Raw genomic sequence first — 26,200 nt, 5'->3', positions numbered from 1 at the left:
TAATTTTATTGTAATAAGCTATTGCTCGCGGATTAATAAAAAAAAGGTACACGCGTGAAAAAACGTGTCCGTCCTACGCCCCCCTCACGTGCTAGTGAATCAGTCACTTTTTTCAGGTAATTGGGCTCAGTCAACGAGAGTTTTGACCATTCGCTTCACTAAATACTACAAATTTGCCCCGCCGCCCTGCCTGCCGCATCCAAGTGAAATTCAATTATTGCTTATTGGAGCAATTATCTCATACACCAACTCTCATCCTAACATCAACAAAGTCTTCTCTTCTCACCGCTAGATCCCCCATTTTGACAACGTCAACGCCCAAGCAGCATGAGCCGGATCAGCAACTTCCATGCGGATTCGGGACTCCTACACACGCGGCCATAGGGCGGAGAAATTGTTGGTGTTACAGAGATGCGGTCATCCAAATTACTGTTTGCAAAAACGGACACGCAAACAGTGGCGGCACGCCTCGCGCAACACGAAAAGACCGACTCACCGTCTTTACCGCCGCTATCCAACGCGGCCTTCAGTTTTTTAATTGGTTTCTTTTTTAAGCTGCGTGTCTTCATATAACGCGTGCCACGTTTCTCTATTTTTTTTGTGGTTCTAACTCCAAACTGCAAAACAACATATAACCTTTTTAGTTCATTTATGATAATTATTAAATAAAAAATTACAAAATTTTATTAATGATTAAAAATTAAATTTTACATTATTTTAAATTTTTTTATGGCTGTTTTTAAGTTACTGATTAAATATTAGCTATTTAAATTTATCTATTTTTATTGTTATATAATTTTAGTCACGTACTGGAATTTTATCATAAATAATGGATAATTATATATATTTTAATTATTACTTTTCTTTAATCATAATAAAGTTTTAGTATGATGAAAGTAATTAAAAGATTTTAACTATTTCTTCACGAGTATTTTAACAAAAATATTAGAAAATTTCATTTTCATTATTTTATTGTATATTTATTTATTTAAATACATCATCGTTCTATATTAAAAATTTTTTAAATATTGAAATTGAAATTATTTTATTGTCTAAACATCAAATTATTGTGTTTAAAATATAGAAATTTTTTTTAAAAATTGATATATTTTTTTATAATAATAATAATAATAATAATAATAATAATAATAATAATAATTATTATTATTATTATTATTATTATTAGACTTTTCTTACACACTCTTTTTCAATTTTTTGACACCATGCATTATAAATGTGTTAATATCATTTTATTATTTTATTTTTAGGAATTTATTAAATGAAAGGGGGTGGCATAAATAAAATAAAATTAAATATTTTATATTTTATGCTAACATTCTATATATCTAAATGACTCCCAATTTAAAATATATAAGGCACTCCCTCCATCCTATTATAATAGGTAATTGAGAAAAAATTTTGTAATTTTATTTATCGTTTTACGAAATTAAGAAAGTATTAATTATTTTTTTTTCAACTTTATCCACATCTATTAATATTTCTAATGCATTTGTCTTTTCTTAATATTTCAATGATATTATAAGAATATTTTTAATTAATTATTAATTAATTTTTTTTAAAAATGCTATCCAATAATTTTTTCAATATTTATATAAAAATTTTAAAATATTATTAAAATAGGACGGATGGAATAAATATTAAATCTTATACCATAATTCCTTCAATAAAAAAAAATCCTATACCATAACACTAGGGTTTACTTTTAAGGCATTTTTGGAATAATTATTATGAAATTTGGTCTAATTCTTTTTATTTTGCAGATTATTGTTGATTTTTTTTTTTGAAATTTAGGCTTTAATTATTATTATGATTATTATTTAAGAAATGGCTTAGGTTCTCCCTCATATTTTTTAAGTTGGGCCCAGAAATCTCATAGTGGGCTTTGGTTGAGCAATCTAGAAAAGCTGAAACGAGCCCTCCTCCATCTCGTTTGATTCCCTCGAGCCTTTTCCTCGCCTCTCTTGCAGATGCTTACTGCGTAGCTACTCCATCACTCAATTCCCTTGTGCTCTCTCTTTATTCTCTTGGTCATGGGTCATCGCTTATACTCGTCAATTACTACTTCAAAAGAGTATAAGCAGCCATCACAGTACCATCCTCGCGGCAATCTAACACCCAACTCTTTCTCACGCTAGGTAAAATCTACCATCCTAATTGCGTTTTTCTTAATGGGTATGGGGATGTGATATTGAGATTGTTCTTATTGGTTTTTGGCTTTTTTTATGGGATTGAAATTGATTTTCACAAAGGAGTTTAGGTGGAAATATGAAGAAATTAACTTAAAAATCCGTCTCTTCTCATTTTGTGTTCTGTATGCAAGGTGCTTGTGAGATAATTTATCATTGATTGGTCTTTCTGTTCTTTGTGGGCATTGAATTGAAGTGTCTTAGTGCTCTATTTGGCTTAATTTTTAGTTGTGCTTTTCTATTCTTTTTGCGCCATTTTGGTGGTGATGAATTTACATATCATTTTACGATTTGAAAGCTACTCTACTCATGTTAACATCACAACCTTGATTTGATTCTTATTTTTTGTTATTTCAGAGGTCGGGTTCAATACTTTCTTGGATTTGGACGAATTTCAATCCTGATTTTTAGCTTTTGGTTTTAATGATTTTCATCTTTTCAAATTACTCTTGTTTTTAGGACTTGGAACTGCGTTGTTGTAGCTCTTTCTGTATTCTGTTTGAAAAGGAAAGGGGAAAAAAAAAAGATAAAAGAAAAGGGCTTGAGAACTGATTTTGATTTGCGGAAGTGTTGGGCTACCTTGTTAATTGTTTTGCTAATAATAAATCCACCTAATAAAAATTTACAAAATGCCTCCCATATTCCAACAATTCAAAACCATTTTCTGGCAAAACATTTACTTGAAATCCAAATTCAAATCTCCAACCATACCCACAACTTGCCGCTCTTTCCTTGTTTACATTCACTATCTTCACATCCCACATAACCGAAATCCTGGAGAGTCCAAGTCCCCATTCAAAGGATTTCACTTTGTTCATTCAGTTGCAAATTCACTTTCACTAACTGCACCCCAAAATGAACCTGCCAATGAACTAGCAATCCAAGTCCAAAACATCTTCAAGAATTACAGAGACAGCCCCACAAGGAAGATTGAGCTTGCTCTCAATCATTGCTGCCTCACATTGACAGAAGATCTAATCTTGAACGTACTGAGGAGGCACCGATCTGATTGGAAACCAGCTTTTATATTTTTCAACTGGGTTTCTAAAGGTGGCCAAATTATTTTGGATTCTGGTGTTTATAATGAGATTCTTGACATTCTTGGAAAAATGAGGCGGTTTGGGGAATTGAACCAAGTGCTGGATGAAATGACCAACAGAGGGGGACTTGTCAATGAGGAAACATATAGAGTTCTGGTTAATAGATACGCAGCTGCACATAAGGTGGAAGAGGCAATTGAGGTTTTCAATAAGAGGAGAGATTTAGGGCTAGAGCTTGATTTGGCTGCATTCCAGAAACTTTTGATGTGTTTATGTAGGTACAAGCATGTAGAAGTTGCAGAAACTTTGTTATATTCTAAGGGGAATGATTTTGGCAGGGATATAAAGACGATGAATATTGTTCTGAATGGGTGGTGTGTGTTAGGAAATGTGCATGAGGCAAAGAGGTTTTGGAAAGATATAGTTAGCTCTAAATGCAAGCCGGATTTGTTTACATATGGAACTTTTATTAAAGCATTAACCAAGAAGGGAAAGTTAGGCAAAGCAATGAAACTCTATCGAGCAATGTGGGAGAAACATTGCAAGCCAGATGCGGTGATATGCAATTGTATTATTGACGCATTGTGTTTCAAGAAGAGGATTCCAGAGGCCTTGGAGGTTTTCAGGGAAATGAGTGAACTGGGTTGTTTACCAAATGTGGCTACCTACAACTCGCTTATCAAGCATTTGTGCAAAATTCAGAGGATGGAGAAGGTTTACGAGCTTTTGGATGAAATGCAGGACAAGAAGGGGAGTTGCATGCCAAATGATATAACTTTCAATTTCTTGCTCCAGGCATTGAAGAAGCCAGAGCAACTTCCTTGGGTTTTAGAAGGGATGGAGAGGAATGAATGCAAGATCAATGGTGACACATATAACTTGATCCTGAAATTGTATGTGGCTTGGGATTGTGAGGAAAGAATAATAGGTACTTGGAATGAGATGGAGAAATATGGTTTGGGACCTGATCGACGATCCTATACCATTATTATCCATTGGCTCCATCACAAGGGAAGAATTAAGGATGCTTTGCATTACTTTTGGGAGATGAAATCTAAGGGAATGGTTCCAGAGCCAAGGACTGAGATATTGGTCAATGCAATGAGTATGAAGTCGAAAGAAAATGATGCTGAACAAGAGGAAAAAGGTGCAATAAATAGTAAAAAATCATCAAGTTCTATGCGCAAAAGGATAAGGAAGATTAGAGCAGGGTAATCTTGCTTCAATATTTAAGTGTTATCAAGATCATGTGATTACCTTCTGTGTCCTTGATCTATGGTGGTTGTGAATTTAGAAGAAGTCATGAAAATACTGCAACCTTGATTTGATTCTTATTTTTGTTCTTTAGAGATGGGGTTTCATTCTTTCTTGCATTTGGCCAGATTTTTGGTTTGGGGTTTCTTTTATTGGTTTTCATTTTCATCATTTCAAATTATTCTTGTTTTTAAGGATTTGGAAGTGGGTGGTTGTATTCCATTATATATACTGTTTCAGAAGAAAAGGAAAAAAGGAAAACAGAATGAGAGCTGCTTTTGATTTAAAGAAGAGTTTGGACCACCTTGTTAATTTGGTTTGCATGTGATAGTGTATCTTCTTTTGACTTTGCTTGACTGGTTGCCTTCTCGAAGTGTATGCTTGAGTTGCTGGTCTCTTAAAACTTATCTGGTTTACTTAGCCAAAAGGAAAAGAAAGATGTCAAGAGAAAAAGATAAAGAAGCCAAGTTGATCAGAGGGACATGTGTAGTTGTACTCAGATTTATTCTGTTTATGTTGTATTTACAATAATCATCAAGCATTCTTCAACGAACAGATCTGCACATGTGCTAGAGCTTATAATCTTCTCAAATGATATGTCACTTGATTTATTCTCCTTTCCTTGGTTATTGTTGTTGTCTTTGTCAAAGCCCTCATTTAATGCTGTTTTTCTCTAGTCACAATGTACGCTGAAGATGATTATGAGTTGAATTAATGTGTGTTGGTTTTAAAACGTGCTTTTTGATAGACATTTGAAAAAGAAGGCTAATAGGTTGTTATCTTTTTCAGATGACGAAGTTATATAAATGGTGCTGCAGTTTTCATGAATTCTATGAGACGTTTTGGCCATAAGCATCGTTCATTCACTACTTCTGCTTCAACTCCATCATATTCATTTCCATGGATCTCTCCTCTTCAATTTTCAAAAGCAACTCATGTACAAGATTCACCAACTGAAACCTCAAACACCCTTGTGGATTCTCGGAGAAAATCAAAATTCATCTCTCACGAGTCTGCCATAAATTTGATCAAACATGAGAGGGATCCACAATATGCATTAGAAATTTTCAACATGGTAGCAGAACAAAAGGGTTTCAATCACAATCATGCTACCTATTCAACCATAATTCATAAGCTTGCTCAGGCCAAGAAGTTTCAGGTGGTTGATGCACTGCTTCATCAGATGACCTATGAAACTTGCAAATTTCATGAAAATATATTACTTAATCTTATGAAGCATTTCTCTAAGTCTTCTCTGCATGAGAGAGTGCTTGAGATATTCTATGCAATTCAGCCAATAGTTCGTGAGAAGCCATCTCTCAAAGCCATCAGCACGTGTCTCAATCTGTTGATTGAAGCAAAGCAGATTGATTTGGCCCAGAAAGTTCTGTTATATGTCAAGGAGTGTCTCAAAGTAAGACCAAATACCTGTATTTTTAACATCTTGGTCAAGCATCATTGCAAAATTGGGGATCTTGAATCTGCCTTTCAAGTTTTGAAGGAGATGAAAAAGTCCGGTAGGACTTATCCTAATTTGATTACCTACTCAACTCTGATGGACGGGCTATGCAAAAGTGGAAGACTCAATGAAGCAATTGAATTGTTTGAGGACATGGTGGCAAAGGATCAGATATTGCCTGATGCTCTCACTTACAGTGTTTTGATTAATGGCTTTTGCAATGGGGGGGAAGTTGATAGGGCCAGGAAGATAATAGAGTTTATGAGAAATAATGGATGCAACCCAAATTTATTTAATTATTCAGCCCTGATGAATGGATTTTGTAAAGAGGGAAGGTTTAAGGAGGTCAAAGAGCTTTTTGATGAGATGAAGAGCTTTGGCTTGAAACCTGATACAGTTGGCTACACTACATTGATAAATTGTTTCTGTGGGACAGGTAGAATAGATGAAGCCATGGAGTTGCTTAAAGAGATGGCAGAAATGAAGTGCAAACCTGATGTTGTAACTTTTAATGTGTTGCTTAAAGGTTTGTGCAGAGAAGGCAGGTTTGATGAGGCTCTTGGGATGCTTGAGAAACTAGCTTATGAGGGTGTTTATCTGAATAAAGGGAGTTACAGGATTGTTTTGAATTTCTTGTGCCAAACAGGTAAGCTGGAGAAGACTTGTGAACTGTTGGATTTTATGCTCAGTAGAGGCTTTGTACCCCATCATGCAACTTCAAATGAGTTGTTGGTTCGCCTATGTAAAGCTGCAATGGTGGATGATGCTGTTACAGCATTATTTGGATTAGCAGAAATGGGGTTTAAACCAGAACCTGATTCATGGGCTGTTTTAGTTGAACATATATGCAGAGAAAGAAAATTGTTGTTTGCATTTGAACTGCTTGATGAGTTAGTTACCAAATAAGCTGGCAATTGTACACCGTTTTAATCTCAATCGATGAAATTTGCAAACTTCAATTCTTGTTGCTTCTTTGTAGCATAATTTACTAACGTAGCCATCAATTGATGCGAATTAGAAAGTTATCCATTATTGTAATTTAAATGTTAAAGACATTTTCATAGTTGCATAGATCAAAATCGATAGTCTAGCAAGATGTTTGTTAGCATGAATTTTCTTTTCCAGTAAAAGAAAACAATTTAATTAATGTTATGATTGGTTATTCATTTTACGTAATTATTTTCCACCATGGAAAACGCCAATGGATAACTATAAATAACTAAAATAACTACAATTAATATATTTATAATTATAATTAACTAGAATAACTAAGGTTATCGCTAGTTTAACCAAAATTCTTCCTGTTGATTACAGTATTTTCTTATTAGTTTTGAACTAAGTTTCTTTTAATTGATAAAAACTTTAAAACCACCAGATTTCTATAAAGAATTTAAATAGCAGCTGATTCAAGCCTTGAAAATCATAGATACACTCATTTCACGACATCCACATCTCAAGATGATTCCTTCAGATTTTGTATTCTTACCTTCAAATCAGCAAAACAATTTTGTTAATGTGATGGGTTTCATAATTATTATCTTAGTCTGCATAATCTTATTATGCATTGTTATCATGGCAATAATTTTTTTCGCTTTTTATATATCGTTTAAGTATATCATTCGACCTCTATTTTTGAATGATAGCCTTAATGATCTTGAACTTGGACGGTTTATATATGATCAAGATTTAGAGTCACATGAAGAGGAAATACTTGATGAACTTCCAAGAAATATGGAGAACGAAGTAGCAAGAATGCAGTTCATTGATTGGTTGTTGCCGTCTGTAAAATACGGAGAAGAAATGAAATCGAAACATGAAGATTGTGCAATATGCTTGGATGATTACAAAGATGGAGATTTATGCAGAATCTTTCCATTGTGCAAGCATATATTTCATCCAAATTGTATTGATGTCTGGTTGGAGAAGAATTTAACATGCCCCATTTGTCGTCAGTATATTTTTGGCATTTGATGATGAGTTTCAATGTAAATTTTATACACGCTAAAAATCTCTCTCCTCTTCTCTTTTCTCCTATTCCTTCAAACAGTGTAGAATCAGAAACTTCAAATATGAATTTTGTAAATACAAAGGATCAAATAAGCAATTTTCAGTACACTAACATACTTCTCAAAAGTAAAATATAAAATCTGACAGGCAATGCTGAAATCCAGAGCAAATTCAAATAAAGGATAGGCAAAGAAAATATATTTCATCAGTTGTGATAATGACTTGGAAGAACCCAAAAATCAAAATGGAAGTACCTTGTTCTGAACTTTCTTTCATAGATATGCTACTAAAAAATTATAGGGATATTTATCACATAAAATAACAACCTACAGTGTACTGATCAGGAAAAAAAAATTTAGTAAATTCAATTCAACTTTCAAAATTAAATAATTCAATTCAGTTCAAATTATTTTAAAATAAATAATTTATTTAAATTAAAATAATTAAATTCGTTTATTACATACATAGAAATTGACAAAAAATTTTAACTAAATTAAATTCTTATAAAATTATTCCAAACAGGGAATTTAGAAAACTTAATTATATTTTCAATATACTTAAAATATTCTTTTATAGCACCTGATATTGCAAAACAATTGAATTCATAGAACATTTAAACTTGATAGTCTCCATTCCAAATAACAAAAGGTAAAGCCGGTTAGATGATCAGCATATATAGCAATACCTAAGGAGGACAAAACAAAGAAAGATGCCTGTCAAACGCCCCGAAAGGAATTATACATATATAACAAAACAAAGTAAATATCTTTCATACATAAAACTCAAAAATCCCTCTCCCATGCTCCTCTAATTTAAACCAGCTGTCCTAACTGGCAGTTGCTCCTGCAGGAGCAGGGGTATACCAGCCGTGGTGAATCTCTACCGCCTTTTTTCTCCTAGCAAGTCGCGACTTTCTACGCGCTCCAGTATTTCTATGCAATGTTCCCACTTTTACAGCCTTATCAATGACTGAGTATGCCTCTGCAATTAGTTTTTCAATGGGAAGGACCTCCTCTGCTTGTGCATCGGGTTTCTTCCTCAAATCATCTAATGCTTCCAACACCTGCAATGGTAGCATACAATTTATTAGCAAACTTAATAAAAAAGTTGCACATATATCCTTCCGACCATGCCAGGGGCATAGGTAAAAAAGATGACGACAAAAGCATCTTCTATTATTTCCATTCGAGTCGTAGTCAGTGCATAGAACCATCCAGCCATCTAATAATAATTGCGCTTATCAGTATGGACTTCTTGTCTAAACAGCACTCCAACGGTAGTTCATTTATTATCCAGCTCACACATGAATCTCCCGTCTTCTCAAGAATTGTTCAACACAAAAATGCTGCAAACACTAACTCCACAGACATGAAGTTTTAATTATCTAGTTCTGCTTCTCTCCCCCTCCTCTCCGCGCGCCCTTTCCAAGCTCCAACGTTTTTTTTTTCCTTTGTGTGTGTGCATAGGAATTAGATTAGGGTTAATAATAAACCTAAAATGGTACTTTCAATCAAGAAATTCAAAGCCATCATACACAGTCTCTTAGAGTTGAAATTACTAGAAAATGATAATCTTAGCCAAATTATAAAAGTTGACGAGGGCTCATTTTTCAATCTTGCTTTCTGACTCAAAGACTCAAAACAGTTTGTAGAAGTTCTTGACGTCATAAATTAGCCTGTTCTTTGAAGGCTGGTCAAGACAAGGCCTCTGAAAATAAAGGGATGTTGCAGTTCCTAGCTCAACTGGGAATTGGGATCAAGCTCCATTTCTAAATTTGAAGTATATCAGAATATAACGTCAGCACATAACATAATAGACAGGATCCACAACATTTATTCTTTTGTATAAACAATAGCAGCTTGTTGTTCCCCAGTGAATTCTTTGCTTCAACCGTTCATGAAGCAGAGAAGGCAGCATCACCTGGGCAAGCCAACATATAGACTTCTCACCAACAATGAAATCGAGAGACTAAAAAAGATTTGCTTGAAATCTTAAGGCCAAGAAACCAATTTCAACTCCATGACCAGATTCATATTGTAGCTGCACCAAAACTCGATACTTTTCCTCAATAATTAACTTGTGAAACCTTTGATTCTAGGCAGGACTCTGAAATTTTGAAATTTTAATGTGCTGCTGAAATGGACACATGCATACTACGATACCAACTACAGAATAGTTGGCAATATATGGCCAAAACTCAGTAGGAAGCGAGAATTCATGGCCCAAATTCAGAATCCGAGAAACCATACAAGAATAAATATGAAGGTCAATATATTGTATAATCCTATCGCCAGATGTTTCTCCTAAAGGTGAGATTCCTATTTTGGATTATGTACTATACCCTTCTCTACATGACTTTGGCTTCATCAATTCTCCTTCAAGTTCTGACACAAAGCCAACAACTGGAGGAATTCCAGCTTCTACAGAAATTATATTGTTTCAGGAGATACAAGCATTACTTCCTCGAATCTGACAAACTATAAGATATTTTGCGAGACAACTAATCTTCTTTGCTCTCTCTCTAACTCCCAAAAATAAACCTGTGCTTGTTATGAGCATCAATTTCACGACAGTACACCAAGCTACAGAACCCAAAGATGACCACGATTACTTAAACAATTCATAAATAAAAAAAAAAAGTAAATCAAATTTATCAAAAAAAAAAAAAAAAAAACCAATTCCCAAACAAAAAACTGAACACTCAAGAAAAGTAATTTCACAGAACTGAACCAAAAGAAAGAAGGGGGCGTGGGTTACCTTCTTCATGCGGGTTCCAATTTCAGACTTCCGTGCTTTATTGTAAATCCGCCTTTTCTCAGCTTGGCGAGCTCTCTTTTCTGCAGAATCAGCTTTTTTATTTGAAGCCGCTTCACAAACGATTAAATGCCCAATTGGCCTTCTAACTCTGCTCATTGACAAGCACCCTAAAAAACAAATCCACGAAAACCATTGATCTATATAACAATCGGACAAAAACCCACTTAACAACATATAGATAGGTTAAAGTGGTTCCTTCCCCATGACAATATACAACGAACAGATTTCGTATTTCTCGGAAGCCAAACAAAGCAAGTGGATACATGCACTTCACTGGGTTCTTGTAGAAGACACATGATAAGATAATTGTAATGCAATTGAGAGAGGGAGAGATGAGAAAGGGCCATTACTGCAATACCTTCGTTGAACACATCGTGAGAGAGAGCGGAGGAGAAACTGAGAGACCTGAAAGTGGGACAATGAAAAGAAGAAGAAGAAGAAGCAGAGCAAGTGCTATTGAAGGAGATGTTCTTGAGCTTCGTAGGAAGGGCCAAGCACGAAGATAAAACAGCAGCTGCCATATCTGCCTATCTCCCTGTGGTACAAACTGTAGCTCTTGCAGAACGCTATTCTGTGGAGTTTCCGCTCATCCAGGGAGGTGTAGATGAACTCGCGTCAAGCGGATAGAATGGCCCTGTCACAATCTCATTGTGAAGTTGTTTGGATGCTACTATAAAGTGTGCCCGTACCCGAACAGGATAAATTTTTACGCTTTTGAGAATATAACACCTTATTTATTTATTTATTATTATTATTATTCGAGAGAATTACTTAATCCGATTATTTCGTTAAAACTTAGCTCACCTTAACAAGGAATAAAAACTGCCCTTGAGTTTCGATAGGCAAGCCTTATTTATATACATAAAAATAAATTAATTTAATTTTCAAGCAATTATTATTTTTAACATAATTTTTTCTTTTAAAATAAAATTTTTTAAATTAAAAAATTTAATTCGATTTTCAAAAAATAAAAATTACCGAGTTAAATTCTTATAAAAAAAAAATAGAGGATTCAAATTTTAAAAGAAATATTCAATTTATAGAAATCAAGTTCCACATATATGCAAGCCAAAGGAAAGTGAAAATTTAGGTTAGCTATCAGCTCTCTCCCTTTCACGCGTCCACAACGAAGAAAAGAGAGATTTACTGTCTGAAAGAGTTCTGATTTCCTAAATCCAATCCAAGGGTAAATTATTAAATATTTGCGCAAAGGGTGAGCTTCCAAACTAATATTACAAAATGTTAGATCAAAAGCTGTATGAAAATAGTCCACATCTTGTCTACTTAAGTATGTTCTTCAAGGAAATTAGAATCTGTCAGCTGTCATTACTACAGGTTGTACTTCATGAGGCTTGCCGGTGAGATATGGACCTCTGCTAACAGATTCCTGCAACTGAACCAGAAAAAAAATGAAAGCATCATAAGTTAATATTAACAAAGAGCAAGTATTACAGACTCAATATTCCCACGTCTATGTCAGAAATTCCCTTGTTAATTTTGAAAATGTAACGGCAACCTGAGTTTTATATTTTGACACAACTTGTAACGTTGCACAGAGAGAACATTCTTTTTCAAACGCTCTTCTCTGCAATTACTTTCCAGAGACATTCACAGATCCCAACTATATAACTGTGCACTGAATTTGGGGCAACTAAATGTCCATTTTAGCAATCAATTGCAGTTCCTTGTTTGGCAATACTTCCGAAACATAGAGAAGGCCAGAAACCATGACCAAACATTTTTGGCATGCACATCATGATATAGGTGCAACTTCCTACATAATTAATGCCAAGTTGCTTCCCACTTCAACATGCAGCATGCAAACCAAAGGTTTGTGCATTGAGAATAAATCTCACCTTGGTAGCAATTCCAACAAGAGCAGGATTAGTGCCAAGTTTACCCGAGGCCATGAAAGCCTTTTGGATTGCCTTGCAACAATTATATCTAGCTTCCATACCTGAAATTTTCCATTAACTAGATTTAGCAGTTTTAATTCCTCCAAGGTTTGAGTACAAAGTGAGCAAAAAGAAAAAGGACTTAACAATAGCCAAGTTCAAATGAAATTGAACTATAAATAGAATTGCATTTATTCACTGTATAAGAGATACCATAGAGACAAATCATCAGTTAAGTTTCAAGTCTTCTATTTCCATGTTTAAAATAAACAGTTGAAAGTTCCATCACTAAGGAGACAAATGCAGATTTGAAAAGTCAAAGAATATTTTGACTAGTTTGAAGAGAATGTCATAATTGTATTGGATTACAATTCTTCACTTTTGGTATAGGGCATAATACTTGTGTGGATGTTCATGCTATCCCATCCAATAAATTTAACAATGACAGAAACTGCTCCCAATGGACAGATCCCATAACATCAGAATTCTCAAGGTAGCTTCCAGGCTCACTCACTTGGCTAAGTCTTAAAACTCCCACTTTGTGTCCCACATCCCAATATGTTCTCATGTATGTACATGTACGTAAAAAGCATATGGAGGCTACGGATGAAGCAGTACATATGGCTGGAAAATTCCAGTTCAATTGCATAACTACAGATGTTAAAGATAAATATTAATTTCTGGCAAATTGATTGTAACTTTACTGCTTCTCTACGCCCATAGCTTGAATCCTAGGAATCCACTTGCTTATTCTATTCACCATTTCCTAGTCACAACTTCCAGGACATCAAGTCTTCTTGGACTCGCTTTAACAATGGACCAAGAAGAAAGTATCGTAATCCAGAGTTTCAAAGAGATGGCAACATGATTATTTTATAAGTTGATCAAATTGAAAGTTCATGTAATGTGTATTGAGACAAGAAAACTGGCGTGCAATTATCAGTTATCCGGTTCAAATCATGTTTAAGGAGGTGCTATAACAAGCCAGCCACCACTAGTTTCCCAGAAAATAGAGCATAGTCAACAATTAAAACCTAGGTTTCAGCCCCATACCTGCATTAACAAGCAACCACATACCCCCACCAAAGGACAAAAAAACAATACAATAGTTTTAAGCAATTATGCACATCATAATAACAGAGAGAGATGAAAATGGACCTATTTTTGTGGTTTCAGTATTTGGATCGGTTACTATATTTACAATCTCCTGTTTTGAGCATATCTCCATCAGGCACCAAGGCCGAGCCACCAAACCAGTTATCATTCTGTAAGCCTGAAATATTCACAAAAGAATGCCATATTATATTCCATTCATAAAGTTAATCTAGCAATTCTAAACAACTGCATGTTAGATTCAAACTAGGTACAATCTCTTTGACTCAAATGAGAGCTTGTGAAACACCATTATAGGAGATAAGCACAAATACAATCAAAATATAGCAACTTAACCCTTGTCAAACAACAATAAATTGAGTTGTAAGGGAGAAAGAGCCACCATGATTTGTCCTAATGATCTTCAACATACAAGTGGAAATAAATTCATGTTGCTTTTAAATTAGCATTCAAAGATTAATCAAGAGTTCTATTCTTACAAATTAATTATTTTTACAGAATTTATAGTGGTCCTGAAGCACAAGAATAGTAGGCACATTTCGGTCCACGCAAAGAAAAATAGATAGATAGAGAGAGAGAGAGAGAGAGAGAGAGAGAGAGGAAAGAAAAGCTGGGGAATATAATATAATTTGAGACCAGAATTGATAGATATTTTATGCCAATTTGTGACCAGAATATAAAATGGTTCCATAAATTTCTTTTTCCCCCTCCATCTTCTTGAAAGCAACTGCACCTGAACGACAGGCTAAGTTGCTTTTGCCTGAGCTCACTTACCATGGAATGAGCAAACCTTTTACCATATCAGGACCTCAAACATAGAACCTTTTAGAATCTTGAGCTTTAGTTACATGACATTCAATCATGGCTTAAAAGAGTTTGTTTAAAATAATTACAACAAATCTCCCCCAATTTCATGTTCATGGAAAAAGTAAAATATTAACTTAAAATCATAAATATAAAATTCTCACCGCCAAACGAACTTCTGAATCCTGTTGAAGAACTGATAAGAAAAGACCCTGCCAATTGTTGCAACTTAGTTTTACTTGGAAACCATATGAAGAGCATATCATAAAGAGAGAAAACACAATTGTTGCCCAGGATGGAAGTGCCATATGCAAACACCACCCACAGAGCTAAGAATATGAAAACCTATTTGTTGTCTTTACTTGGTGAGTTAGAGGAACATACATCAATGATCAAACTAAGGGTGGATAACGAGCATTGGAAAACCAAATCGTACCAGTCAAACTGAACTGATCAATTCGGTTAACCAGCCTAGCTCAGTTAGGTATCAGTACAAGCTTCAGGAATTTTTTAGCTTCTGCTCGAGACCAGTTTTTTACTTGAAAAACCACTGGTTAACCAAACCAAACTGGAAAGGCATACAATTTGTCTTACACACACACACACACACACACACACACATTTTGTTAGTTATAAAACTATCACCATTTTTTAAAAACCTTAAAAAAATAAATTGATATTAGGAAGATGGGGGAAATTTAGGTACATCTACATCCATTAATGCATTTTTATTCATTTAATTTATTTTCAATTGTGTTTATAGCTAATTTGGTGGACTAATATTTGGCATTAGCTATTAATTAATAAAAATTTATCTTCACTTTTGAATATCTCAATGTTTTATTAATTGTGTTAACTGTTAAGGTTTATGCATTGATTTTCTTCCCTTTTTTTTAATTAAAAAAAAAAAAAAGAATCGATCAGGTCAAACAGTTAACTAGTCAACCGTTAACCAATTTGATTGACAAGGTTTTGGTTTGTAAAATATTATAAACCAAAGCCTTCGGTTTGGGAAAAGAATAGATTCGGTTAACCAAACCATGCCCACCCCTACATCAAACAATGTGAGAAAAACTGCAATAAGAAAAGCAAGAAAATTATAAAAATATATGAAAGAAAATTCTCACTGATGGTGTCAGCTTTGAAGTCTTGGATGCCGTTTCATAGATCAAGCGTCGAAGATTTTCTTCTGCATCAGAATTAAGTATTATGTCGCTCTCCAACCGAGACTCTCCTGATATGTTTCCAAGAGAATGCAATGCAGCCTGTGCTTGCCATTTAGAAACCATCTCATGTCAGATACATAAAAGAGAACATAGAATGTGGATTTAATGTTGGGATACTTCCAAAACAAGAGGCAATCAACTACTTAATACAAATGTTGAAGAATAATTGGGTGATAAAGAAGGGCCATTCACCAGCATGTTCAATACTACAAATCCATGTCGCATATCAGCCCTTATTTAAAATTCTCCACATTTTTTCATGTCAAACATATCCAAGCTTGCATTTTTATCTTTTCAGCACCAAAATTTCAATGCTCCTAGAACATATCAAACAACGATATCATACCAGAAATAACCTTTATCAACACAACATGGGTATAAACTAAATATATTTTACATTTAAGTATGATTTTAGCGCTCTTCCTTGATCTATAAATTAAGAATGCTAGCAAGTTATCATTATAGGTTACATCTACATAATTTACCATAGTCATGCATGGATGCACATGTATGACCAATCCCGGATTCTTTATGTCCTGAAAAGGTATGGTGTGTAGTTTTATCCATATCTGTCCATTCCTAAAAGTAGTTCTGGATAATCCCGAGTATTGACAATCACACTGATCTTTTAAAGATGGAAACAAAATATTGCAATTTATATCCACGCCTAACGTGAGCAAGGGCTCATTTCAGGCACACCACTAGAAAATTTAGAGACTCCTAGTCATATTCATCAATCTAGTTCATGAAGAAAAGATAGCAGAAATGACATGTTTCAGGCAAACTTTTGGTAGAGAGAAGCACATTGAACAGTGCCAGTTAGTGAACATTGTGATATACCATGTTAAGTATAGGCAACAATCACAAAAGCAAAAGCACCTACATGAGAAATGACATTTGATCAAATAGCGACAGTAATGGAAGTTGGTCCTGTGAAGTGGTAGCTCCAATCATTCTCCACATAATACAGTTTATGTCAGAAACTCAGAATGCATATATGCATAAACATTCCTCTCTCTCTCTCTCACTCTCTCTCCCTATGTTACTGAAGCTGGAGCTCATTTCAGAAAATGCTCCTTGCCATATTTTGAGATTCTTTAACCAATATTCTGTCAAGTTAGTTCATGACAGTAACAAGGCATCATGATAAACTCTATACTGACTTGTGGTACAAAGGAATTGCTGTAGCTAAGTGGTACTATAATCATAAAATGACAGTTCGCAGTAAAGTTCTGCTACATGTAAATAAGAATAACATATAATGCACAATACTCCCTTCTTCAAACCCATACACCCCTTCCCCAAAAAAAAAAATACATGACTAAATAAATAAAGAAAATTGAAAAAAAAAAAAAAAAGAAGAAAGAAAGAGGGAGGAAAGAGAAGCATCTGGATAAAAGGTGGCAAAAGGTGTTAGTCCACTATGCAATATTCTTTGCACTCCTGTTTATCAGACTTGTATGTATATGGACATTAGTTTGAGGTTAAGTCTTACTTAGTATTTATATGTGTATTGTTCTCGTGTCAGTTAAAAACCATTTAAATAAAATGAAGCTTCCTTTCATTTAAATCATGAGTTTACAAGCAACATAAAACAGTGCATAGAAACAAAGAAATTTATAAAGTAGATGGGCCCAAACCACTCACCAACTGATTGCCACGTGCTTGTCTATCAAAGGCAGCATTAATAACATGTCTTGCAGCCGGAGGTAACATACAGAGCAGCAGCGTTGCTCCTGGGATTGCTAAAACATATCAAAGTAGTTTATCAGAAAAAAAAAACTTAAAAAGGATTTCAGGAAAAGTGCAAGCAAACCAAAAGTGAATTTCAAATTTATCTCAAGTTAGAGCAAATGACTAGGAGTATCATATTTGTTCCTTATATTGCTGAAAACTGAAAAATTCATCAATCTATCGTCTTAAAGGAGTATTTCTTTATAAAGTGTTTTGTGACAGGTTATGCCTATAGTTGCAACAGGTGCAGCACAATAACCAAGGGAAATCCACATTTTGCAATGTTAGTTAAAAAAAAAGAAAAAAAAGGGCAATCAATACAGTTTTGAAGATCATAATTTTCATATTATTGGAAAAACCCAGTCAGAAATAGCTCTCCTTGAAGAAGATAATTAAGCATACAAGATGAATCAGTTCACAGTTCAGACATGAGAGCCATCAGCCATCTCAGAAGTGCTGATCCAAATAAAACTGAGACCACACAAGTATATGACTAAATTCTGTTGTAGCAGCACCCAGAACCTTTTCCATATTTAGGCTTCTGTTAAAAATCAGCCAACAGAAACAAACACCCATAAAATGCAGATAAACAACTACCAACTAAAATATCTAAAACCAAAATTTCTACAATCTATGACCGGAGTACCATTATATTAGACTTAGAAAACACGAATATTATTTTTCTTTTGCTCCATAGAGTATTAACCTAAGGCAAGACCCATCCCAATCACACCCCATCCATGCTCCGAGGTCTGATGTACAATTGATGAAATGACCCATTGCCAGCCTCCTGCCAACCCAAAAAAGTAGCAAATGGATTTGATGCTACTTCATTATTTACTGAACAGGTGTTGTAATCCCTTGATTTTAGGAATATAGATTATTAGGCATCAATTGTATTTTCTTATTGTAATTAGCGTTCTATTTTTTAATTTCCTGTTTAGGTCTAATTATTTATATATAAGTAGGAGCCTTGTATTTCATTTTTATCATCAAGAAAATACATAGAAAATTCCCTCAAATATCAGTGTCTTTCATTATGGTATTAGAGCCTACCCTGCTTCAATATTGGATTAACTGTAAATGAACAAACTTTACGCTATAAATGTTCATGCCTAGACATGAAGAGGGTGCATTGTCCCACATTAGTTTGGAACAAGGAATTAAGCAAACCTCCTCCCCTTGAGTTAGCTTTTGGGGTGAAACTAAGTCCAGTCCATTTCCTCTACATAGTATCAAAGCATGTTTGAAAATGTTGGATACAGGACATTATCAAACATGTGGAAAGGTGTCCAACATGCCTGATCTGAAACCCACCTAATATAGTCTAACATCAAGAAATATATCCCTTCATTAATGATTAATGATTGAACGAAAGAACACCAAGGCCATATCAAACCAGTACAAAAACTTAATCCGAAGGCATTCAGAAAAGGAGCACTACTACTAAAGAAAAGTAGCTTTGCCTCATGGCAACTGTTGCATTAGCCCACTGAAATTAGTGATATACTTACACAATCCAATTTGCCCCAATGCTTCAAGTGCGCATTCACATTCATTCAAATCTTGACTCGCTGATTGAAGTCTTCCGTCGATGGCTGATACAACAGTTTTAACACCTGAATTTAAAAGAACTATTAGTACTGTTATAAACTAGCATTGATCAATCTTCAAATAAATAGATATACAATCATACAAACTGGAATACATAATAGATCTCACACTTGGATGCTCCTATCAGTATCCTAAGGATATCTTTCTCCCACACGTGCATGCACAAACAAAATGATGAATTAACATGTCCAGTCAAAATAATTATGAAAAGGAGGGAATAAAACTATACAAAAGACACTTTTGAATTTCTGAATATTCACAAAAGTTGCACTCTGCAAAATGAAATGAAATGAAATTAAATAAAGAACTCTGGATTACTACAAATGCATTTTCTTCAAACAACAATTTTATCAACATCTAGAAAGTTGAGAGTCCAAAACCTAAAAGCAAGCCTTACAAGATTCATCAATGAATGTGAATATATTTTCCTTGGATAGAAGCCTTGCACTTATCATCATTGCTCTTGATCTTAATATTGCATCCATTGATGTGTTGCTTCAAAAGAGGAGGGAAAACAAAGAACAAAAACAGGAGGGGAAATATTTTAAAGTATGCAAGGATTAAAATCTATATATATAGAAAATACCACTCAAATAAGCACCTAATCATAGACGAAAGAAGTTGGATAAGAGCGGTCCTTGACAAGAACTCTGTACCATGCTGAACTTCTGCTAACTTCATTTGCTCAGCACATATAACAAGACAAAACAATGCACATTTAAGTAGTGAAAGAACGAATATCAAAATAAAAGCAATGAAAGAAAAAGAGGCAAGAAAGCTGAATAATATTAATGGAAAACAAAATCATGAAGCAGCAATGTGCATGCTGGCTTAATCATAGACCATAGCTATCTGCTGCTATTTGTTAGCCCCATGGCTTGGTCATAAGAAATCATATTGCAGCCATCAGCAGACCTGAACGTCGCACATCACATGACTCCTTACATATATATAATTTACAAATTTCTTTTGTTTTTAATTATTGCATTGCTAGAAAATCTGATATCATATTATGTTTTGTAAATTCCAATTGTCACATGCACTTTTATAAGTTCAGAAATCTCTGTGACTGAACAAATTTCCCTTTCTCATTGGAAGTCCAGGAAGCAAATGTTTTATTAAGATGTCATCTTCCACCTATTCTAGTGTTCTTTACAACTTCTGAGACATACATGATCTTTTACATTACAAGCATACTTGTCATGATTCAACCCTTCTGGTTGGTTCAATATTTCATTAAGCCTTCTGAATGGTGGATAAGGTATCATATCTTGTAAAGAGGGGAACCTCCTCATCTATACTTAAAAAATTTGAGAAGAAATTTTTCCAAATTCTTCAAAAAATTTGAAAAGATTTTTTTTCCAAATTCTTCAAATACTTGAATCATACTCAAACCAAATTTTCAAATATCATTCTATGTTCATCTTTAGGCATTCTCCTAAATTTCCACCTTAAAACATGTTTCCACCAACTTTCTTAAAACTGCCTCATGTTATCAGCCAAAGTTCTTATATTATCCCAATTTCCAGAACTGGTTGCCTTTTCCAATGCCAGTAGCTTTTTCTTCCCCTGAGATTTTCTTTACTCCTTCCCCAGTCTACTATTTGCCTGTTCACCTATTCCACATCCTAATATCCAAAAACAAACCCTAACAACTACTATAATGGAGAGTTCAACCATACAATCACTAGGAGCTCTAATCACTGACCTGTGTTACTGCAATATGCAATTTTTATTATGAATAGTTTGTCAAGTGATTATAACACTTGCTTTTTCCCAGTGAACACCTTACATACAATGCAAATGAACATAAAAACACAATAAGATTGTGTCTGTATAGGAAATTTGATTTCTAGTTCAAACTTCATGATAAAAATCTGGACTTACAAATGATAAGGGAATTAGAAACATACTTCAACCAAATTTAAAGCATGAAATTCAACTGAGGCCTTCTCAACATGCATTCAAAATTCATTCTCCAAAGCAAATTTTCAATCACATATAGGAATCTATGTAATTTGAATCTCATCATTGCTTCATTTCAAATCCCTACTTTGTCTAAACAGAACCCAAGGGAACACAGGGAGGAGGGCAACTGTATAAAAAGTAGTCGAACAATGGCAAACCTCATAAAAGAGCTCCAAAACATTTAAAGTTGCTAGGGTATCATCTGAATTTCTGACTTCTGCCTCCAACAAACTAAGTAGGTTTGAATTGTAAACTGCTGATGCCACATCGACAGAAACAGAGAATAGTTTCACTATTAAAGATAAAATCCGGATACGTCCCTGAAAGGTGCTTAGATGATTAGAAAGGGATGTACAAACAAACAATTAGGCAAAAAAAAATTAATTTATACATAACATGCATGATAAGACTAGCATAGTAAATTGTGAAACAGTGCAGCAAAAAATAAAAATCAACAGAACAAATCATGTTTTAGCTATGTCTATGAAGGAAGAACTGCAATATTAAGAAATATGCCAAAGAATTAACTACCATACCAATGATGAACACCGGGCAGATAAAGTTCTGAGATGTGTAATGTTGCCATTATTCGCTGGGAAGATGACCTCCTATTTAAATTTTGCACCACTTTAACCAGTAAATAGAAGTAATAGCTATGTAGTGGAGTAAGTTAAAAGACTTAAACTCACAAAGCAGACCAGCAACGGTCGGTCTTACCATGCCCTCTGGAAAGCCAGCTAATTTCTTAATTGCCTCCATTGATGCACTTGCCACTTTTTCATTACTACAGGGAGAAGAAATGCATTCAAATGAAGAAACAACCCAGAAAAATTTTTAACGAGTAAATATGATATAATCTTTGTAAGTCTCTACCCACAACAGAAGGGAAAACAAAAAGACAACTGCCAAAACACCACCACAAATTTAGCTTCCATTTTAGGTTTCAGTGAGATGGTAGATATTTTAACCTGCTGAAATGCTAGTTTTAACTTGTAAGGTTCAAATTCAGATGACAATTGAGAAATCCTTCCTCCCAGTTACCTCCTTATTGTAGAAATCTAGCCCAATCAAATATTATTAATCACCCTTGCGGGATAACAATACTTTGAGAATCAACAATGCCATATGATTTGGGCTTTTTCCCGAGCCTCTTGAGAATTGCATTGCCTTCCTCACGTTGATTCACCCTCCATGAATGAACTGTGTCGTGGCAAGATCAACCACATAGGTAGAGACTTGCACACACTATGGCAGAAACGCAAAAGAATCGGAAATCGGGTTTCAGGTACCATCATAAAGCTAAAGAGTTATTTAATTTAACAATAAATTGTAATAATTAACCAGGATGTCATATATAAAAATCAATATGGCAGCAGTTGTAGATAGCCCCAAGAAACTATAAGGCAGCACCTAACCATAAGATAACAGCCCCATAATGTTGACAACTTGCAAGGAAATTTATCCATCAGTACTCAGAATAGATAGCATATTTCCCACTTATGAAAGATGTGTCAAGATCAATACCAACTGTTTCAGGAATAAATGGTATCACCAAAGTTTGCATCTGAACTACATTGCTGATTTCAAAATACATACTTATTTCTAAAATAATGATTTAACATAAACAACTGGAACTCCCGGAAGGAAGCTGCAAACTCCTTACCCATTTACGAGACAATCAAGCAGAAGAGGATGAATGTCATGGTCAATGATTAGCTGTGCAGGTGAGATGGTTTTATCATTAAAATTTTCCAGAAGACAAGCAACCTGTGCACAAGTGGCAATAAAGCAAAATACTGGTTATCTAAATGCAGCATTATACTTTGGAAAGATATTCAATCATATATATATGTTCAGCAATTGAACAAAGTTCAAGTAAATGGCACCCAAATTGCAAACATTATACATTATTCAAAGCTACTTAATACATTTTAGTCAGTTTCTTGGCAAAATTAGATACAAGATTAGCCATCACGTCTTTAGCATACACTATGCAATAGAGATCAAGCAATTGTTAGCTCCTTTGAACAAAGTTCCAATAAATGGCGGCAAATTTGCAGTCAATCATACACTGTGCAAAGCCACTAAATACTTTTTTAGTTTCTTGGAACCACTAGACACAAAATAGGCGATCCATCATGTCTTTAGCACAAATTATGCAATCAAGTTCAAGTGCTACCCCCTAATTTGAACTGCATTTTCCTTCTACCACCACATAGACCACCAAACACTATGAATTTCCTCATAGCTTAACTGGCCCACCACATAGACCACAAACATAGCACTTAACTCAAAGTTCTGGCCCACCATTAATTCTATACCAGGTAGCCCAGTAGACCAATACAAGTGCCTAACAGAACATCACTGCATCAGTGATAAATTGGGTTTTCGTCCAAGCCTTCCACCAAGGCTAAAAATTCTGCCTTCCTGAAACATTTTACTAAAAGGCACCAGTAAAGGTTCTATTAACAACACTAAAAATTGACAGTGCCAATGATGAATGATCCATATCTAATCCTTACAATTCTTGGCCAATAACTGACAGCACATACACAAAGTCTTTAAAAGAGTACAGTAACTTCTTATTTCAGTATAATATCCAACAAATGCCATTCATTCTTTATGGCACATTACATAAAATCTAATATAAAGTGAACAACTCCACAACGGCAAGGTCAACTGAAGTCCACTTCAACAGCTCAACACTCCAGCAGCCTAAGGTCTACATGTGAGCAATAGGTTGCATATGAAGCCATGTGTAAAGTACAGCCAGCAGCAGATGTTCATGATTAAATCAACATATAAAAGATAACAAGAAACTATACCACCTGCTCATTTTGAAGAAAACTAAGGATAAAAAATCCATGCACCATTATAAGAGTAGAAAACTTTGGCACAACAATTCAACATTGAAAATTTCATAACATTCAGCGACCTCCAGGAGAAAAGAAAATCAACTAGTAATGCATAAGTAATAATGTACGCATACCGTTTTGCAAGCTAGACATCTGACCAGTTGAGAATCTGCCCTCAAACCAAGTTGCACAAAAGACTGAAGAAAAACCAAAAATGAGAACAAACTTAATGAAACAAGCTTTAGCTAAACCCAATAAAACCCCTCCTTGCTCTTCGCAAGCAAACCTGCTGCTTCAATCAAAACAGGCCTTAGCAGAAGACATACCATATACTGTGGGATAAGAGATGCACCATATTTTGTCTTAAAGATTCTTTCTAGACAAGCAACCAAAGTATTCTCCAAACCAGGCACACCTGCTTTTGTTTGTAAAGCACTGAAAATAGCAAAACCAAATTCTAATATGGATAAAAGAACATGCTAAATGCAACTTAATGAGCACAATAATAATAATTAGCTTAATGCATCCATAGAACTTATATTCACAAATACCGCCCCCGGGGGGAGAAAGAAAGAAAGGAAATAAAAGCGGGAAAAGGAAGATTACCTGATAACGACAGGAAGGGGAAAACGATCAAGAAAATCCTTTGCTGCGGCGTCGTTTTGAACACCTGAGAGTGGGAATAGAATACAAGAGTATCAAAATTCAAGTTCTCTAAATTGCCCAGAGAAAGGGGAAAAAATAAAAAGGGAAATACATGTGGATACCTGGATAATAAGCAAAATCAGAAGCGGAATCGAGTAAAGGAGTAGGATCCTCCATTGCGTATTCTTCGTCCATAGCTTTGCCTTGCTCTTCCCTTTTCCTCTTTTTTTTTTTTTATCAGAAGCTTTGCCTTGCTTACTTGCACTCAAAGTTGAGACTGCAAAATCTCCAGAGACAGCGCTTGAACTTTATTGGCGCGTGGCGACTGGACAACGGGCCGGGTAGAAAACGGGTTAATGGTCGGTGCAGCTTGAGAAACAGGATACATATGATCCTTTTTCTATTCCTATCTATACCCTTGCCTTTTTCAATAACCAGGTCGGGATTTTATTTTTCATTTCGCTTTAATTTATTTTTTTTATTATAATTATAATAATTATTATTAAATAATATTTAATTAAATAATTTTATCTTAAAAAATATAATTATTGAAATATAAAATATAAAATAAAATGGAAGATAGATTTTGATGGTAAAAAGATAAAAGAAATTTGAGATTTAATTTGTAATAAATTATATATTTTTATATTTATAGGTTTTGATGGTAAAAAAAAATACCTAGTTTTTAATAAATTTAATCTTCCATTATGCAAAAAAGCTAACAGTGTATCATTAGAGATTTATAAGAGTAATTTATAATTATTTTCTTTTAAAATTTTTATTTATTAGATGAAAGTAAAATACTATAAATTGACTTTATATATCTCAAATTATTATTTAAAAATCAATTTAAAAGAGTAATATCTACATATAAGCTAAAGATTCAAAACTTATTAATTTAAATTTACTTACCATAATTAACATTTGGCATAATTAAAAATAATAATTTTATTTAAAAGTATAAATATTTGAAATTAAAAAAAAAAGATAAAATATATATTTGAAAATTAATTTTTAATTCATTTTTCAACTATTAATGTATATAAAATATTTGCAATTTATAAAATATTAAATATTTATATTTTTTTAAAGTGAAATTAATTTTATCTAATAAGACTTAAGACTCCATTTATTTTATATAAAATAATTTATATATAAAAATATTTTTTATTATTTAGTTATAATTTTAAAATAATGATATGTATTTATTTCATCTATGTATAAATGTATTGACATTTTAATAAGATTATCAAAATTTAAAAAAAAAATATTTTTTTAAAAAAAATATAAATAATTTTTCTTTTAATTAAAAAAATATTTTTTATTAACAAATTTTCTTAAATTCTTCAATCATTAAAAAATAAAAAAAAATATTTTTCATAAAATAAATAAAATCTTAACACATGTGTTCTTGTAGTGAATATTTATATAATTACATAAATTTTATTTAAAAAATAAAATTAATTTTATTAGATAAACGTAATTAATATGAGAATATTGCTAATTATAGATATAGAATTTTTTAAAAATAACTTTTGTTTCTTACCATAAAAAGGCAACAC

At 33.7% G+C, this 26,200-nt stretch overlaps 4 protein-coding genes across 6 annotated transcripts; 2 read left to right on the top strand and 2 right to left on the bottom strand.

The window, feature by feature from the left end:
* The first annotated feature begins 2,014 nt into the window (after positions 1 to 2,014).
* On the top strand, positions 2,015 to 5,274 carry LOC131173874 (putative pentatricopeptide repeat-containing protein At3g15200). Of its 2 annotated transcripts, none has more exons than XM_058136493.1 (2): positions 2,015 to 2,156; positions 2,667 to 5,274. In XM_058136493.1, the coding sequence occupies exon 2, from the start codon at positions 2,837 to 2,839 to the stop codon at positions 4,460 to 4,462; it is 1,626 nt and encodes a 541-aa protein (XP_057992476.1). In that variant the 5' UTR covers positions 2,015 to 2,156; positions 2,667 to 2,836; the 3' UTR covers positions 4,463 to 5,274. The 2 variants fall into 2 exon arrangements, with proteins under 2 accessions (XP_057992476.1, XP_057992475.1); XM_058136492.1 differs by having other exon boundaries at positions 2,565 to 5,274.
* Positions 2,015 to 6,913, top strand: LOC110655322 (pentatricopeptide repeat-containing protein At5g18475). Of its 2 annotated transcripts, none has more exons than XM_021811584.2 (2): positions 2,015 to 2,156; positions 5,291 to 6,913. In XM_021811584.2, exon 2 carries the CDS (start codon positions 5,325 to 5,327, stop codon positions 6,864 to 6,866), a length of 1,542 nt encoding a protein of 513 aa, XP_021667276.2. In that variant the 5' UTR covers positions 2,015 to 2,156; positions 5,291 to 5,324; the 3' UTR covers positions 6,867 to 6,913. The 2 variants fall into 2 exon arrangements, with proteins under 2 accessions (XP_021667276.2, XP_021667277.2); XM_021811585.2 differs by lacking the exon at positions 2,015 to 2,156 and adding an exon at positions 4,328 to 4,458.
* A 1,639-nt stretch (positions 6,914 to 8,552) lies between these two features.
* LOC110655324 (30S ribosomal protein S20, chloroplastic) lies at positions 8,553 to 11,427 on the bottom strand. Its single transcript, XM_021811587.2, has 3 exons — positions 11,143 to 11,427; positions 10,725 to 10,891; positions 8,553 to 9,030 (listed from the first exon to the last, which is right to left on the bottom strand). Exons 1-3 carry the CDS (start codon positions 11,303 to 11,305, stop codon positions 8,794 to 8,796), a joined length of 567 nt encoding a protein of 188 aa, XP_021667279.2. The 5' UTR covers positions 11,306 to 11,427; the 3' UTR covers positions 8,553 to 8,793.
* A 499-nt stretch (positions 11,428 to 11,926) lies between these two features.
* LOC110655320 (uncharacterized) lies at positions 11,927 to 24,918 on the bottom strand. The gene is made up of 17 exons (XM_021811582.2): positions 24,761 to 24,918; positions 24,600 to 24,663; positions 24,320 to 24,428; positions 24,128 to 24,190; positions 22,802 to 22,905; positions 21,856 to 21,922; positions 21,675 to 21,746; positions 21,297 to 21,458; positions 19,772 to 19,845; positions 19,568 to 19,665; positions 19,071 to 19,175; positions 17,470 to 17,567; positions 15,724 to 15,861; positions 14,761 to 14,808; positions 13,838 to 13,952; positions 12,641 to 12,741; positions 11,927 to 12,177 (listed from the first exon to the last, which is right to left on the bottom strand). The coding sequence occupies exons 1-17, from the start codon at positions 24,831 to 24,833 to the stop codon at positions 12,091 to 12,093; spliced, it is 1,578 nt and encodes a 525-aa protein (XP_021667274.2). The 5' UTR covers positions 24,834 to 24,918; the 3' UTR covers positions 11,927 to 12,090.
* Between the last annotated feature and the right edge of the window lie 1,282 nt (positions 24,919 to 26,200).

This window comes from Hevea brasiliensis, chromosome 15, assembly GCF_030052815.1.
Source record: "Hevea brasiliensis isolate MT/VB/25A 57/8 chromosome 15, ASM3005281v1, whole genome shotgun sequence".
In the NCBI taxonomy this organism is placed as follows: Eukaryota; Viridiplantae; Streptophyta; class Magnoliopsida; order Malpighiales; family Euphorbiaceae; genus Hevea; species Hevea brasiliensis.
Note: the sequence above shows the minus strand (reverse complement) of the source record. Positions and strands in the feature narration are given on the sequence as shown.

Excerpts from the sequence above, each read along its gene's own strand:
- LOC110655324 (XM_021811587.2), bottom strand. The coding sequence starts at position 11,305 with ATGGCAGCTGCTGTTTTATCTTCGTGCTTGGCCCTTCCTACGAAGCTC. Across the intron at positions 10,892-11,142 it reads TCACGATGTGTTCAACGAAG|GGTGCTTGTCAATGAGCAGA; the intron begins GTATTGCAGTAA and ends TTTGTTTTTTAG. Across the intron at positions 9,031-10,724 it reads TTGGAACCCGCATGAAGAAG|GTGTTGGAAGCATTAGATGA; the intron begins GTAACCCACGCC and ends CTACCATTGCAG.
- LOC110655322 (XM_021811584.2), top strand. The coding sequence starts at position 5,325 with ATGAATTCTATGAGACGTTTTGGCCATAAGCATCGTTCATTCACTACT.
- LOC110655320 (XM_021811582.2), bottom strand. The coding sequence starts at position 24,833 with ATGGACGAAGAATACGCAATGGAGGATCCTACTCCTTTACTCGATTCC. Across the intron at positions 24,191-24,319 it reads CTCTTATCCCACAGTATATG|TCTTTTGTGCAACTTGGTTT; the intron begins GTATGTCTTCTG and ends GTTTTTCTTCAG. Across the intron at positions 21,459-21,674 it reads CTGCCCGGTGTTCATCATTG|GGACGTATCCGGATTTTATC; the intron begins GTATGGTAGTTA and ends AGCACCTTTCAG.
- LOC131173874 (XM_058136493.1), top strand. The coding sequence starts at position 2,837 with ATGCCTCCCATATTCCAACAATTCAAAACCATTTTCTGGCAAAACATT.